This window comes from Acomys minous (assembly GCF_964271855.1).
Source record: "Acomys minous genome assembly, chromosome: 10".
NCBI classification, from domain to species: domain Eukaryota; kingdom Metazoa; phylum Chordata; class Mammalia; order Rodentia; family Muridae; genus Acomys; species Acomys minous.
In genome coordinates, this window is record NC_140491.1 from 76,375,613 (window position 1) to 76,393,043 (window position 17,431).

Sequence of the window (17,431 nt, forward strand, 5' to 3'; positions counted from 1 at the left end):
CACTGCCACGTCAGCGAGCTGCACGATCGCAGACCGCAGCCGGGTTACCCGTGATCGCCACTTTCCCTTCTGTAGTGGGAGGAGCCCCATGGTCCGGCGATTCTCGAGGGCCGGCATTGGGAAGCCTTTCCTGTTGACCTGGGTTTTAACTTTGGCGTCCGAGTTCCGGTCGATCATACGTTTCATACAACTGAAAGGTTTCTAGAACCTTATTGTCCTTGTTCTAAGTAAGATCTCCATATTCCACAAGCATTCTACATTAAAGGAACCCCATTCCCACCCCAGAGGGACAAGAAACCTTGTAGTAGCTACCAGGTAGGGATAAAACAAATACTTTATACTGTATTCCCAGATCTAAAAAGTAGTATTTATAAGCGCCTGAGGGATTACTCCAAAGAAACAGCTGTCAATAATACTAAAGAAATATACAAAACTTTAAGCAAATAATGTTTATTTTTATATTGATGATACACTTAATATATACGTGATTCAAGATACAAAATTCATTTACAAGAGTTCACACTTGATGAATGTATACACATTCCTAAAGAATATCAATTCAAAGTTCTTTATTACACTGAGCACAAAACCCCAAATATTCTGTAATATTGTTATTTAACAAACATCAAAACGTTTTACTTTCCATCCTCTAGTATTTACGTGCCCTCAAAATGATAGGCACTGTGTAACAGTTAAGAACATTGGAACGCCTACGGAATCTGCTCTGCAGAATCACAGTGTTTACTCTGAAATTTATGTAGTGAGGAAGTGAAAGGCTCACATTCTTTATGACAAACCACACAAGAGTCAAGTGATCAACGCAAGAAAATCAAATGTTCAAGAATGTGTCAGTTTCTAAGGTCTATAAAACGTTAATTGTGATAGACAAAAGCAGAAAATGACTGCTGGAAAGGAACAAAACCAAATTTAAAAAATCTTAAGAAAATGTATGATTTAAGTAATTTAGAACCGCCAACAGATAAAGACTTTTACAACGACACAAATGTTCAAGTCAAATTATACATATATTTTCCCCCTTAATTACTGTAGTAAAGTCTTTTCAAAATTCACCATTAACACATAAAAAATTGCGAATCTAAACAGTTTACTGTGTAACAGAGCTAACAGGTTTATTCTAAAGTATTAACTCACAATACCCAAGTTTTAATACAAATGAACAAGACAGTCTCAAAGATCATAGTGATATGTGAACAGCTAAATAGGCAATCAGCTTTGTTATTTGCACGACAGAGAGCACTTGGATGAGGATTGTTACATGAAAATTGTTGTGCTTCAATCTGCTGAGAGCTAAGTATAACTCTATAATCCCTACAGTGTTACAGTTCTATAACATTTCAGTTACAGACAAGCACAATTAAAAGGAAAGTGTTTCACAATATTAGAAAGTCAAGTATAGTTTCTGTTAGGATTTCAACAAGTGCATTTCTGCCTAACATAATGTAGACAATAAGTTCACCATTATTTTCAGGGTAAAAATGATCAAACAGAAATTTTAAAAATTCTTACTTGATTAAATTAAACTTTAGTGATACCTTGATCAAAGCTAACTGACACTAAGTCTTAAAATGGAACCTGTTCAGAAAATTATGAAGCTCTCTGAAATTATACTAATCTTTACAGCAAAGTAAATGTTTTCTAACTACTTCATCTGATTCAGTGCTAAGTGCAACTACTACTTATATTGGTGCTACAAAATGAGGGTAACTTATCTGGGGAAATTCCTTCTCTTGTAATCTCTACAAAGAATATGTCAGGACACTGTATCTGCATTTCTTAGTATGTAAGACATTTCTGCCTCAATTGTAAGAATCCCACAACATACAGGACTCCAGTTGAAGAGCAAGGCTCATTAAAATAAAAATTTTTGGGGGGGGGGGGGAAAACTAGTGATTATGTCATGAAAAGAATGCTTCTAGGTAACTACAAAAGGCCACATAAATCAAGTGCTAAATTACTACACTGAACCACAGAATGTATTTTAATGGTGATATAATAATGAATCCTTAAAAAGAAATTCCTCAGGAAATGGTAACAAAACTTATAATGCTCTAACACTTTAGTTTTTTTTCTTAAGATTTTAAAATCACTGTATACTTTTAATTTAGGAAAAAAATCAGTGGCATGCAAAAGAGGATGGGAGTTAAGATTTTTAAAACATACAGTGGTATTTCTCTGTGGTTTGGAAATGTTTACTGGGGAAAAGGGTAGCATCATTTGACACTTTATAATGGTTATGCTGGTTTCATGTTTAAGAAAACTCAGGGTTAAAATTCTAATGTTTATAAATCTCACTTTTGAACCAGGGACCAATGGATATTCATGACAGTTTTATTTTTAAAAAGATTTATTTATTATATATACAGTGTTCTGCCTGCATGTATGCCTGCACACCAGAAGAGGGCATGAGATCACATTATAGATGGTTGTAAGCCACCATGTGGTTGCTGGGAATTGAACTCAGGACCTCTGAAAGAGCAGTCAGTGTTCTTAACCACTGAGTCATCGCTCCAGCCCCTCATGACAGTTTTAAATAAGGGAAAAACCCCAATGATATACACAAAAATATAAAAATTTAAATACCTTTCACTGCAGACTTATAAAATGACTACCTGTAATTCCTCTCTTTAATTTGAAAGTGATAAAACTCAGTCCATTAATTTTCATTTCATAAGAATAGAAATTAAAAAGTAAAGTCTGAGATCCTAGAAAAGTAAAATCTGAAATTAGTGATATTCCCACAAACAATACTACATCTAAAAAAATGATTGTCTTAGGATACAGACTAGAACTGTCCACTTAAGGGAAAATTATTTGCAATTTGTAGTCTGTTCTATGACCAAATTCATACTGAATCTAAAAGCAAATCTGCCAAATGCAACATAATATACTTTAAACTGTTTTAAAAACTGAATATAATATCAATATGTTAAACAAAACAACAAAATAAAAGTTACTGTTTTGAGTAATCTAACTTAAAATTTGAAAAACACAAAAGGAAATAAGGATTTTTAAAACTATGAAATGGTGTTACAATTATGAAGTAACAGTATTGTGTAAAAAATGAATTCTACACTGAATTTCACTTAAGAAAACAGTCATAGAATTCCAAAGAAAATACTTCTATGGTACCAAATTAGTTAAACTTATTACCTGTATATTTGCCTAATTACATGTTCTACCTCATTCATTTCCTATAAGCAGGTGACTGATCCCATCTGTACACAGATTACTCTTCATTAAATACAAAGTATGTTGAAAATTACCTTCTTGTGCTCAGAACTCAGGGAAGATGGACTAAGTATAGATTTATGTTTGGAAGGCCTAGTCTGAGGAAGATGAATCAATCATCTTTTTACTTTTATTAAATTATGTGGTTCCAGTATTCAGGAAAGACTAGAAGTTGGTTGTGTGTGCAGCATCAGTACATAAATATTCCAGAGACTATGGGGAAAAGACTTGTTTTTTTTCAGCAATTCGTAGTTTACTCAGCTACAATGTTACCAGCTGTATGACTGTTTGGGACAGAAGTTAAAGCCACAGCCATGAACCTTAGCTACTATTTTTTAAAAAATTTTTTAAAATAAGAATTTAGTTGTGTTGAGTGTTTTTTCTGCACATATAGCTATGCCAGAGAGGATGTCAGATGCTCTAGATAGAACTGAAAGTTGTGATAGGAATGAAACCCAGGTCCTCTATAAGAGCCTCTTGGCCAGGCATGGTGCTTCATGACTTCAGTTCTAGCACTCAGAAGGAGGTAGGAGATATCTGTGAGCTCAAAGCCAGCTTAGTCTACATAGCAAGCTCCAGGACAGCCAGGACTACATAGAGATCCTGTCTCAGAAAGTAAAAAACAAAAGAAGTGTTCTTACTAATTGCTGAGCTACCTCTCCAATCCCTAGTTTTATGAATTTTAAACAATATGATATAAGACATGCTACCTGCAAAAAGGTTTGGTTGTTAAAACATTAGAGCCTGTGAATATTTTTTTTGAAGGATTTCTCAGAAACAACACATTAATGCATCTTAATGTACTTCAAGAAAAAGGTAACTTTGAGAGTATAATTGAAAAGTGATATGAATAACTGGCTGCTTTATTAACAATAGGGAGGTAAATATAATAATTTTAGCAGTGGTAAAATTGCCTTGAACGGATTTTTCTCTTTGAAACAATTTAATAAGAGAGATTTGGTTTGTAGAAGAATGGAATAGAAAGTTGCTTGGCAGTTACATTTTATAATGCAGAAATAACTTTACTATGTTCAATGACTTATAGACGTGTGTTTAAACACCCCTTACATTTATTCATGTAAATAAACACGTGAACTAAAGATACTGATACCCTGCAATATCCCAGCCATTCACAAACTGGCACTGTACATATTTCCCATAACTTTATGGTCCCCAATACTATCATCCCAAGCCTTCCTGTTATGATCTTTGAGCTAGGGTCTCCTGTAGCCCATGGTGCTCCTAAACTTACTATGCTGCGGAAGCTGGCCTGAACTCTTGATTCTCCCACCTCCATTTTCCAAGAACTGGGATTACAGATAACTCAGCAATAAAAGTAATGGCACTGAATTCACTGGAAGCATTTCCCCCCCAGATGAATAGACTTTTTGATATGCAATGCCAGTAAGAAAAGTTTACTTAAGCAGACAGCTGCTGCAGACACACACCAACAACCCAGCTCCTCTATCCAGCCCTCAGAGGCTCGACCTTCCTTAGCTAATGCCCTTCCTCTGCCTCATAGAGGCATCTATGGAATGAGCACACTGATGAAAAAAAATCCAGATTTAGCATCAGGTATTGAAATGATAAACAGGGTTATTTCCTCAACTTAAAAGACATTTTCTATTTTCAAATGAGAGCAAAGTAATTTTTTCAGAGCCCCTCCAAACAGTCCTAATACAAACAATTTTCTACCCAGTAGTAACACTCAAATACGGGCTAAAAAAAATAATAAAGGACTAAGAAAGTTTAAGACACTGCTGGTGTCTCAGTTTCACAAGTTTAGGTTTCAGGTTTCTAGCAAACATATCAATTTAATGGAAGTTTGTGGATGACTTTAAAGCTGAGAATATGTAGCCTTCTCTTAGTATCTTCCTATCCAAATTTCAACTCCAAAGGAGCCCATTTCATCTCAACACAAGCCCCTTAAAATTGAGGCTTGTTAAAGAGATGCAGTCACAACCTAATTATAGTAGCATGAACAATGCCACTCTGATGTCCTCACAGAACTAAAATAAATTCAGCCCACATTGGGTATGGGTATATAATATACACACACTGCATTACTGCATACCAAGATATTTACAGATATGTACACATATATACAAAAAGTTTACAGAGACTTCATTTAGCATCACAAAAATATACACACGCCATTAAAAATAAGAATTTCAAATAAATAAGTTTTAAAAAGAACCCTCAACCTAAACACTCTTTAAATTCTCCAAATAAACATGAGAACAGAAAATACTTCCAAGTCACCAGGAGACATCCCCAGGAGACTCAAGGCCATAGAGTAGACAGATCGTTATGGCAGTGGCCAAGTATGCAGACACTGGCACCTTAATGTATCTCCAGAACATTCTCTGGCTATTGAGGTGACTGTAAGTCTCCATGGTACTGAGACTTTCCAACTAGGCTGAAGCCACTTCTCACATGCACACAGAGAGTGAACTTGGAGAAGAATGCTAGAAGGTTCTGTAACTGACTCAGGAGTCTGATCTGGGCATCTTCTTTGACGTTATGAAATTCAGTACTATTACCTATTTAAGGGAATTCTATTGCATGACAGAGGAGAAAAAACAAAATCAAACTGCAAACCCAGACAGACCCTGAGTCAGGAAAACCTCAAGTAAGATCAAATTACACTTTAGTTCCCAAACTGTGAAACATTTCAGCTTTGTTAAAAAATATAAAGGGCACAATAAATTCTGTGCTTTGAAAGGTTTTGAGAGCACCACTTCCTAGGAGGGAAACACTTAGATACAAAGAATATATCCTCACTAAAATCAAAGAAAAAACCCATATGATTTAATAATTAATAAAAATATGCTAGGGGTGACTAGCATGAATATTCAATGTACTGGGAATTAAACACGGGGCCTTGCAGATGCTAGGCAAGTGCTCTCACCACTAAGCCTCAGCCTGACTGGGTTGAAAATCTGATACACTGAGAACAAAGTCTTAACTTTCATGTTAAGATTATACAGCTCTAAAAGAAGCCTGAGCTACTGGGGAGAATGGGGTAGGATGAAATTGTGTTTGTAGCTCTATCAGAAAATAACCATCAGCTTCTGCCATCAGCTTTCTCTTCTATGAGACAGGAAAGGTGGCTGCTTCAGTATCAGAAACACATGTATACAGAAAGAAAATCCCACTGTGCTTCACTTTGCTTTGTGGGTAACTGGTTTCCTGCAGCTTGATGCTTCTAGTTTGTTTATAGTGATTCTTAAAAGACCAGAAACCTTATCAGAATCTATAGAGAAATTTGTGCAACATGAGCAAAAAAAAAATTGCTTATTTGGCTTTGCTGTTTTTAGTTCTAATATTTAAGATTTTAGAAATTCTAAGATTAAATTGGGCTTACAATAAGCACATTTGTTTTTGAGACAGGGTCTCCCGTAGCCCAGGGTGGTCTAGAGCTTACTCTATATAGCTAAGGATGGCCTTGAACTCATAATGCTCTTGTTCTACCTCTAAGTCCTGGGAATGGAGACCAGGGCTGTGTGCACGCTAGGGAAGGTTCTACGACTAAGCCATAGTCTTTATCCTCAAGACAAGGATTTTTAAGTCTCCTTTGCTTGCATTTCAAGTGCCATAAAAGAAATGTGACAGCTGTGCAATACATGTTTGTTTTTCTTCTTACAGGCATAAATTAAAAAAAGTTTCAAAACTCCTACTGTAGTTTTGCTCTCAAAACATTCCATATCTCTTAGCACTTTGTTGCTGTTATTTTTGTTTGTTTGTTTTGCGATGGTTAGCCCTGACCTGGAAATCTTCCTGCCTTAGTCTCCTATGTACTGGGATTATAGGCATGCACCATCATACCCAGTTCAAAATTGCCTTTATTTTTTTCTTAAAGAAAAATTTCCCCCTAGTGATGGAGACCAAATCCAGAGTTTCTGTACACTAGCTAAATGTTATACTATGGAGCTACAGCCTCAGTTTTGGTCTACTTTAGATCTTTAACCACCAGTTAGGAACTGTATTACTATTAGTTTAAGGGACCACGTTATAATCTAGTTTAACACTGTGATCTCTAAGACACACATTTTTCTGATCATAGAAAGTCTAATTTCTCCAGGACAGTCTTTCTAAGCAAGTCTCAAAACAGCTAAGTAGGAACTAGGGATTTTTTGTTTGTTTTTTGAACCATCTTAGTAAACACAATATAGAAAGGATATTACAGTGCTAAAAACACACAGATCAACTTTTCTGGAAGCAATGAGGAGGAAATCAACATTGTTGGAACTAATGCTCCAAAATGTAGAATCACAGACAGGAATAGGATCTTGGGTGAGTTAACTCTATTTTATATGGAAGAGTGCTAAAAAGCAGACATATGAACCTACTTTTCAAAGGGCATCATGGTAGTTACTAGAAAAGCCAGGGTTAGAACTTAGACCTCTTCAACCAGTAGTCCTTATGCTTAGCAGAAAGGAACAAAACACAGGACAGCGCCACTTTAAATGCTAGGGAACAGGAAGGTGTGTACTGTAGGTCAGCACTTAAAGCAACTGAACAGAGGCCAGACAGCTAATGACCATTTACTGCTACAGTCCAGAAAAATTAAAAAAGAAAAACTATTTTTTGTAAACAAAGAGAAATAGACCTTTGAAAAAAGAAAAACCACCACCTGCAAAGGCTCTTTCCAGATTAACTTTTTTTTTCTAAGTTTTAAAAAATACTGTGTGAAAGAACACACAAACAATTTACAAAGTAAACGAAACATCCCAAGTCCTGGACCCAACCCTAATCTGGACATCATGAAGAGCGTGCACTGGAGCAGATATGGCCACAGCTAAGACTGTGTGATGCCCTCGATGAGAGAAGGTCACCAGGTTAACCCAAAATCTCCTTAGGGACACAGGGAAGAGGTACTGAAACCACTACCTCATTTTTCCAGGAACTGTCAAGAGTCGACCATGAACCTAGACAGAAACCAGGCAGAAGGCTGTGCGATTCACGGATTTCTGAATTAAATGCCATACAACTCAAAGGGGCTGGGAGGGAGGAACCTTCTCAGCTATTATCTTTGAGTTACAAAGGAGATGGAGAGGAATAACAAACAAAAAATTTATATTAAATAATGAGTCCTATTTAAAATAATAAAAAACCTTGTTTATGAATATAAACTAACAAAACACAGAGTTTTAATATCTTACTTCCAAACTGTCAAAGGAAAATCAACTCACAATTTACTTTCCTAACACCCAATTACCCTCAACTCAAATTGACAGCATCTCTAACATCAATGCCTTGGAAGCTTGAATATGAAAAAGGATTAGAAACTGTGCAGTGAATATACCAAGGACTCTATCAAAACACTGTTTAAAATCCAATCAATGAAGACTCTGTGTAGAAATCCTACTGGAGACACCGCAGGATTATGAAACCATTGACTTGATTTTGGTTGAAGTATTTAAAAGTATTTTCCTTTGCATTTCCAGCATTCAAAGACTACAAAGAAAATAAAATATGCAAACAAATCTCATGATAATAGTTCTCACATTCTCAGTAAGATCTGTCACCTTAAAGTTCCAATTAAGTTTTAATTTCCAGATACAAATCAATCCTAAACAGACTGTAATAATTTGACATCATTTAATTAAATTCAGTGATCTCAAGACATTTGTTTGTACGTCAGAGAGTAACTTATTTTCCTACTTATTAGTGTGGAGTGGAAAGAAGCTCCACAGAAGGGCTCTGCTCTTGATTTTCAGTAGTCCATGTGGCCAGTTTCACCACTATGAACAATTAGTTCCCAAATCTAGACACTTAAAGGTCCAAGTATAACTTATGGATTGTCCTCATTATGTAAAATTAACAATTTATTCTTCTTAGGGTGGCAAAGTAACTATTTCAGTGTAGAATTAGATGTTGGAGGTAAGTATCTAATGTCAAAACCAAAAAATAAAAATTTCAAGATTGAGACTTTAAAAGACTTGAAAGATTATTTTTTAAAAGTTACCCTAAAAGTTTGAACTTTTTTTCAGTTTGCTTTTAAAATGGTGGTTCTTAAATCCAAAAATAAAAACCAAGTAACACACTATGTCTCTGTCATTACATTAAAAAACTGCACCATTTAAAATCTGTGGAAAATGAAAAGCTGTTAAACAAGAGGGTTTTAATAGTCATCCATAGAATTCTCAAAGAAGATGTTTCGAACATCCAGAATCGTGGCCAATTCCAAAATGTGCTTCTGGAGGTGAGGGTTCTCCACGGTTTCGTCCCTTGGCAGTTGTGGATAGGATTCTGGGTAGTTTCGAGTTTCCTGGTAAATAAGGAAAGTCATATGTCACAGTTTGATGGGAGGAAACTACTGGGTTTGACAGTATTAAGGAATAGCTAAACGTTTTCCCTTTCTTAACAGGCATTAACACTAGAATGTTGGCTTTTTTGTTGTTGTTTTGGGTAATTTCATATTTTGACTTTTAGGCAGCATGTTTTTATACCTCTAACACATGGCAAAAATATAACCACACTGAATTGCTGTACTGAATTACTAGCAAGGGACAATTTTAACCTCTCAATATAGCTTCATATGAGTTAGCACAATACATCTGCACACTGAAGTATTCACAAATATTTGATAACTTTTATGGCTGCTAGGCCTAATATTCTATACTATCAAAACCCATACAAATCCTGAGAGGGATCCATACATGGAATTAAAAAAAAAAAGTCAGGTGTGGTGTTGCATATATTTAATCCCAGCACTCAGGAGGCAGAGGCAGGCTGATTCCTGTGAGTTTGAGGTCAGCCTGGTCTACAAAGTGAGTCTAGGACAGCCAAGGCTACAAAGAGAAATTCTGTCTCAAACAAAATAAAACAAAAACAAGATTTCATGAATGAAAAAAGCTGTAGTAGAAATCAAAATGAGTGAAAAGACAAAATTTAAAATAAAAACTTACAGAAGAAAAAAGAGAAAAAAACCTGTCAACTTAGTATAGAAAAGATTTTAGATACTTGAAGAAAACACAAACCACAAAAGAAAATCTGATTAGTTGAATTTTTCAACATTTAAAAAGCTTAGTCTTCAAAACTTGTTAAAAACAAACAACTATAAAACCAGGTAACAAATCTAGACAGCCAGTAAGCAGATAGAAAGATACCAACATTCCTGATGAATACAATGCAAAGTGGACCCTGCCCACCTGGATGGGGGATCAGAGTGCAGGTCTAATGGCAGTGCAGCCAGGTACAAAGGCAACTTTCATACCCTGCCAAGGGAGTGCTAATGACCTGCTTTGAAAAGCTGGCTGTTTCTAGACATGGAACACACAACAACTTTCTGCCAACTAAAAAAATAAAAATAAAAAAGGTGGGTAGGGACTAGTGGTCCTGATGAACAGCCAGTAGAAGACGACACATTCTACAAGGGTGAACTCACACTGGATGTCAAACAATCATGAAAGAAAAGCCAACTAGAGACAGTAGGAGACACTAGGTCATGTCAGGGAAGAGGATGAGGAAGTAGGCGGTGATTATCCTAACGACTATCTTTGAAGAGACTGAAAAGAAAATGATCTTGTGTTGCTACACAAGTCGGAAAAGAAAGTTGCGGACCAAGCTGCTACTTAGTGGGGAAGCAGCATAAAAGAAGACACTTTTTTGTTTTGTTTTGTTTTGCGAGACAGGGTTTCTCTATGTAGCCTTGGCTGTCCTGTACAGCTTTGTAGATCAGGCTGGCCTTGAACTCACAGAGATCTGCCTACCCCTACCTCTGCGTCCCTGAGTGCTGGGATTACAGATGTGTGCCACCACACCCAGCTCAAAAGAAGACACTGTTATTAATCTTTCTCTTTATATGGGAAACTTAAAAAAATAAAAATGAAAAATCAAAATATGTCTGCAAAGGTTCACATAAGCTCTTCTACTTGTACTGAAAGAGAGTTCCGTTTACTAGCTAATGACTTTCAACTGCCCAGGTGATCATCAGCAACAGAACAGTGCACTACTACTCAGAGCAAAAAGAACTAAGAAGAGGAATTGGAGGGACAGCTCAGTGGTTCAGAACCCTTGTTGCTCTTGCAGAGGACCCAACACCCACATGGCAGCTCAAAACCTTCCAAAACTCCAGTTCCAGGGGAATCTGATGATACCTTTTCACTTCTGTGGGCCTCAGGCATTTATGTGGAGCATGTATACACATTCAAACAAAACACTTAGACATAAATAAATAAAAATAATTTAAAAGAAACAAGCTAGTGATATATGAAACAAAATGAAGCAATCTTAGTAATGGATTTATACAAGATTCTATACAATGTGACTGAGGTCCATGATATGGCAGTGTGAAAACTATCATATGAGCAGTGATCTATGATGTAGATCATAGATCTACATGGGCTCACCAGAACAGTTAGGGAGGAAACATTCTGGATGATGCTACTGTATCTGAATCTGTATCTACTACCGCTTAGTAGAGGTTTGCATTCACAATAACACAATGTACACTAATGGTATATTTCAGTTTTATGTATTTCACTGTAAGCATGCATAATGGGGCATACCTATAAACCTCGCACTCAGAAGGCTGAGCAGGTGGATAGAAAGTTCAAGACCAGCCTGAACTACATAGTGAGACTGGATCAATTACACAAAGACAAACTAGAAACAAAATAAAATAAACATATGTGGCAGAATATTTTGAAACTAAAAGTTAAAAAAGCTTTTTAAAACATTTTTTGTTTTTAAGCCTAATGTTCAAAACTGTTGTTAAAAAAATGAAATGGGTAACACTAAAAACCAAAAACCAAGAGTACCACCTTGGCCAGGACTTAGTTCAGTACATCACTTAACCTTTATCAGAGAAACTTCTTGTGGTATATGGTATAACACCCAGAGAATGGGACTGTGGAACATTCAACCTTAAGCAGGATGTCTTCATCAATCTCCACCCTGTCCCCCAGGACAAAAGAAGATGTGAAAACATTCTAGGAGCCAGTGGTGATGGATGACTCCAAGGAAACAGTGTCTTCTAGACACACAGGGGTGATACACATATGAACTAAAAGAGACTGATATATGCAGGACCAGCACAGGTACAAACCAGACAAAATCCCAACCCCAGCCAAAAAGGTATTTGCAACTGATAGCTGCTGGGGAAAGGAAAATGAGCTTTCTACAATGGAGCATCACTGGGGTCATCAATCTCACTCCAGGACAGGCGTCACGCCTAATGGTAGTTGGCCAACACAAAACACATTGTGTGCTTTTTTTTTTGGCCTTATATTTGTTTGTTAGTTCTTTAAAACAAGGTCTCACCATTTAGCCTTGCAGGCCTGGAACTCACTACGATGACTAGGCTGGCCTCAGACTCATAGAGATTCTCCTGAGTGCTGCTATTAAAGGCATGCACCAACTACTATTACATCATTTATATAACAATAAACACCTGGAAACAGTCCAAATGTCCGTTATTGGCAGAATGGGTAACTAATTAAGACTCAGACCATGCCAAAGAATGAAAACTATAATCAACATGGCTCACTTGTGGCAACATGCCATACACACATGTACATATATATGCATGTTCACGGGTACATGTGCATTTTATTTTTCCACTGGCGCAGCTGATTTAACTTAAGACTCTGGGCATGCTAGGTGGGCATTCTACCACCGTGCTACATCTCCAGCCCTCAGAACACAAGGGACTGAAATAAAGTAATGTAAATCCAGCTATGTACTAGACAGAAGTGAAAATACACAGGTTTTAATAAAAGCCAAATGATGACAGCACTCAGGGCATCAGCTGCATTGGAGAAGAGATTTTTGGAGGACCCACAGCAGTATTCCCAAGTAAAGAAAGTGTGTTTGCTTGTTTGTTGGTTTGTATTTTTCTCCTTGAGACAGGGTTTCTCTGTGTAGCCTTGGCTGTCGTGGAATTCACTCTGTAGACCAGGCTGTCCTCCAACTCACAGAGATCTGCCTGTCTCTGCTGGGATTAAAGGCGTGTGCCACCACTGTTCTGTGTTTTGTCTGTTTTTAAAAGATAGATTCTCATATATCCCAGGCTGGCCCCAAACTTGTTAGGTAGTCAAGAGTAACCTTCAAGTTCAACTTCTACCTCTCAAATGCTGGGAAAATGTTTCTAATGAGGACAAGTATCACAGCATTGTTAATCTTTTTCTATCTGTTTCAACTTTTAGACATAAGCTTTTAGTTCAAGGCTGACCTTGAACTCAGTGTTTCTGTCTGCATGCACCACCATGCCCACGGTACTATTCATCTTTATGCTGCACATGCTTACTTGTGAGTATTATTTTGGATCTATTTAAACTTTATAATTAAAATGGTGAACTTGGTGTTTAATGATTCTCTGCCTACCCGAAAGGCCTTGTGCATCCTCATGGTGGCTGAACAGAAGACAAACCTTGTGAGAAGCAATCGAAGAAACTCATCTCCAAAAAACTGGAGGAAGGCCTGATCTGCAGAAGAGAAAGAGAGAGTGAGAGAGGTGACATGAAAATGACATTTCAACAGGGAACTTAGTTAAGGAAAGCCTTCATGACTTTCCTACCTGCAACAAGTACCTTTAAAAAGAACTTATACAGTTTATAGTAGGAAACCACTTAAGGCACTACAGTAAGCTTTGTAAGTGTGCAGGTAGATCAGCAGGGTACCTATTGAACGCGAATGGGTCAGTAGCTGGGCAATATCACGGTTGATTTTTCGAAGATATTCTTGACACTTTTCCCACAGGCCTCTACGCATGCTTGACAATCCAGACACAAATAGGAAGGCCATTAGAGGATTGTTCAGAAAGAGAGTGAAGAGGCTACCTCGCTGAGACTGATCTGTAATAACAAACATGTTACATACAGACAAGAGTTTTACAAAGGGTTAGCAAACACATGAGGAATATTTTAACACACGGATAATGTGTAAAATTAAAGCTGTATCAGTAAATCACAATTCAATAATGTAAATTCTTCATGAAATTATGAAAATACATCCTAAGCATATTGCCTTCTGAATAAAATAAAAACCTTGAGCATCCTTCAATTATGAATGATAAATAAACATATTTCTTATTATCTTAACACCAACAAACCAACTTCATCTGAATATGGCAAGTGTTGAAACATGAAGCATCCATGATGTAAATATCTGATGTGTCAATTTTCTGCCAATTATCATGATTGGTTGTTCTGTCTTTGCAACCCAGGCCCTTTTTGAGATAGGGCTAGCCTTGAACTCATAAAACAGCTAAGGATAACCTTGATCCTCCTGCCTTTTTACCTTCTAAGTAAGGGATGATAGGTATATGCCACCATATTTGGCTCTCTACCTAGCTCTTCGATGTCAGTATTTTCTTTCTTTGGTTCTACACATTGCTGATCTCACCAACTCCTAGGATATTAGTGGTTACTCATGCTCATAGGGACTTAATTTTCAAATACTAAGACTGGATTCCCTAGTTCTGGCTCTGTGCTGTCCTGTGATCTACTGTACACAAAGAGTGACTGCTCCAAACTAAGACTATTTATGAATGCGTTGCAGACTTTAAAGAGTACAAAAAGGCATACTGTGAACAGCCCCAGCTAGGTAACTCATCGCACATTTCTACTGAACAGCACTGGACTAGAAAGACCTTGATTCGAACATATGCTTTTCCTGCAGTTCTCTAATGCAGGTTCTCATCAGGACTCAGGATTCCTACCAATACCTGAGCTAGCCTCCTGTCGTCTTGTTCTTGGTCTCCCAGAAAGCCCTGCAGCATCAGTGGGCTTAGCATTCAGTCTCTAGCTGAGAGCTCAACACCATCATCTTGCTACTTTCCCAGTGTCCCTCTAGTTCCTTCTCCATGCACGCTTTTCCACCTTTGCCTGTTTAATATCCTTCACTCAAATCTAACTCCAATCATATCAGAAGTTTTGAAAGAGTTTGTAATCATAGCCGCGCGTGGTGGTGCACATCTTTAATCCCAGCACTTGAAGGAAGAGACAATCAGATCTCTGTAAGTTCGAGGCCAGCCTGGTCTACAGAGTGAGTCCAGGACAGCCAGGGCTACACAGAGAAACCTTGTCTTGAAAAAACAAAAACAAAACCAAACAAAAGTAATAATAGTGAGAGGAACTACTATGGTTTAAATATAGCTAATTTTTAAAAACATTTTTTTTTCATCATTCAATCACACAGTCCCTTCAGGCAGAGGCACTACTTTAACATCTCTAAGTGTTTTATGGGCTCTCAGGGATATAGGACATATAATTTCTGGGCTGGAACATTCCTGTTCAGCCATTCCTCATCCCCATCCACCATCTCTCCCTTTGCTTCACTCTGTGTGTTAATGGCAGTTCCCTGTTTGTACTCCCATGTAACTCCTTTTAGGTCATCTTCATCTTCTACTAGACACTGGTTCTATGAGAAACACAACTGTATTATCAGATACAATGCTCTTCCCCCCTGCCCAGCACAATGCCTGATAAATAAATCTAAAAAGTATACTGAATGAAGAAAGTATGTTTGACTAATGACAGAGCTACAGATACCAGAAATACAGAACCTTAGCAAATACACCTACTACTTTGCGGCTAGAGTGGCCAAGCCCTTTTGTAGAGGTCAGCAGCAACAATGCTATTGAATAAATCCTAAATGCTTTCCATAAAAGAATATTCCATCTGTCTGGTGGCTAAATTTTACTTAGAAGTATTTGTAGTCTAAGTTTTACAGTATAAAGATAGGATGCTAGGCAAACAAAACAAAAGAAAACAAAACAGAAATCAAGGACACGAATCCCTGACATGATTAACTGCTTTCTAGGTACCTAGCACAGTGCTATAGGGTTAAGCATATTTGATAGGTAGAGTATCTGAGGCACAAAATGGCTTAATAACATTCCAACATCACACAGCTAAGTAAGTGGCTAGGTTGGGACTCAAATTCAGCTGGCACCTTTGAGTCTGTGCTTTCCTCCTCCGTGTAATGAGTTCTCTGATCAAATTTTGGTATTAACACACTGACCATGTAGTTTTGAATAAAGCTACATTAGAACAGGATGATGACAGCACTCTCTAGTACTGGGAAGAGGTTGCATTCCTCTGGAAACAGTAAGAAACAGGATGTAAAATCCTCAAAGCAGGAGAATTTTACCGTTGTTTGAAGGTAAGTTCTATCCCTTAGAATTTGGCTTTGGCTATGTGAACTTAGAATTGCTACAAGATTTTCCCTGTTAAACAGCAGAACTTACCTTAAAACAACGGTGTAAGTCTCCAGCTTCTCTCAGGCATTCAAGTGCTGACCATCACTTCCTGTGTCAAACTATGTCAGCAGACAGGACTTCGGGCTGGGAAGTAGCAGTGAAATGCCATCTCCCACAGAGAGACATCGGCACTATTCACAGTCAGGGAGATAGTGAACAGTTCAAGTACTGCTAAGACAGTGTGAAGTTTCACTTAGCATTTGACCTAGGAAATGACTGGGAGTTAGAATTAGATTTTATGTGTAACCTACGGAGGACAAAATACTAAGGGCAAAAGGCTTTCCCTTTGTAGCCACTAGAGAAATGGCCCAAATAAACTTGTCCTTTTGGTGAATTCTGAAGAGATTTTTATTTTAAAAGCACAAGAAAAAAAAATTAGAAAACAAAACAAACCAAGCCAGAAAGAAAGAAGCCTTTTATGTTGTGCCAGCTCAAGTTTCCTAACTCTTAGACACAGGCTAACAAGTTTCCTAAGCCAGCAGTTTTTTATGGTCTTCAAAGATGCCTAAGGTACGTAATCAAAGACGTAGGAAAATCATGTTATGTCTGTGACAAGAAAACCAGGACCAAAATTTAAATCTAAAAATCCAAGATGTCCTTAATAGCAAGGGATCAAACTTCCTGCTTAGATATGAATTCTCTCAAGGCCTAATTGTAGCACATTAGGGAAACCTTGTCCACAAGGATTCCAGGTTATTTTTCAGATTGACACTTGCTACATATACCACACCTCCATGTCTACTCATGATAGTAGGTCAAAATAAATACAGTCTTTATTCATCAAGACCTACTGGTGTAATAGGAACCAAAAACATACCTTGCAAAGCTTTTGGATATGCTGTGGGAGAAAGCAGGCAGACGAGTGGCTGTCCAAACAAGTTTGTGAAGTTCTGCAATATATAAGAATTTAAGACTTTTATTAAAGATTTGACAAATTGCAGTTACCTAGTAATTTCCCAGTGTACATCACTA

General features: G+C 37.3%; 1 protein-coding gene across 5 annotated transcripts in view; it reads right to left on the reverse strand.

The window, feature by feature from the left end:
• Positions 1 to 434: 434 nt before the first annotated feature.
• Positions 435 to 17,431, reverse strand: part of SCAI (suppressor of cancer cell invasion) — a 108,550-nt gene continuing 91,553 nt past the window's right edge. For 3 of the 5 annotated variants that reach the window (XM_084798160.1, XM_084798159.1, XM_084798161.1), the window contains 4 exons: positions 17,277 to 17,349; positions 13,878 to 14,051; positions 13,582 to 13,682; positions 435 to 9,523 (listed from right to left, as the gene is read on the reverse strand). In XM_084798160.1, coding sequence (XP_084654286.1) covers positions 9,377 to 9,523; positions 13,582 to 13,682; positions 13,878 to 14,051; positions 17,277 to 17,349 — 495 coding nt within the window. In that variant the 3' untranslated portion in view covers positions 435 to 9,376. Of the gene's footprint in view, positions 9,524 to 13,581; positions 13,683 to 13,877; positions 14,052 to 16,447; positions 16,665 to 17,276; positions 17,350 to 17,431 lie in introns of those variants that run through there. The other 2 variants (XR_014782427.1, XM_084798162.1) reach the window with 2 other exon arrangements.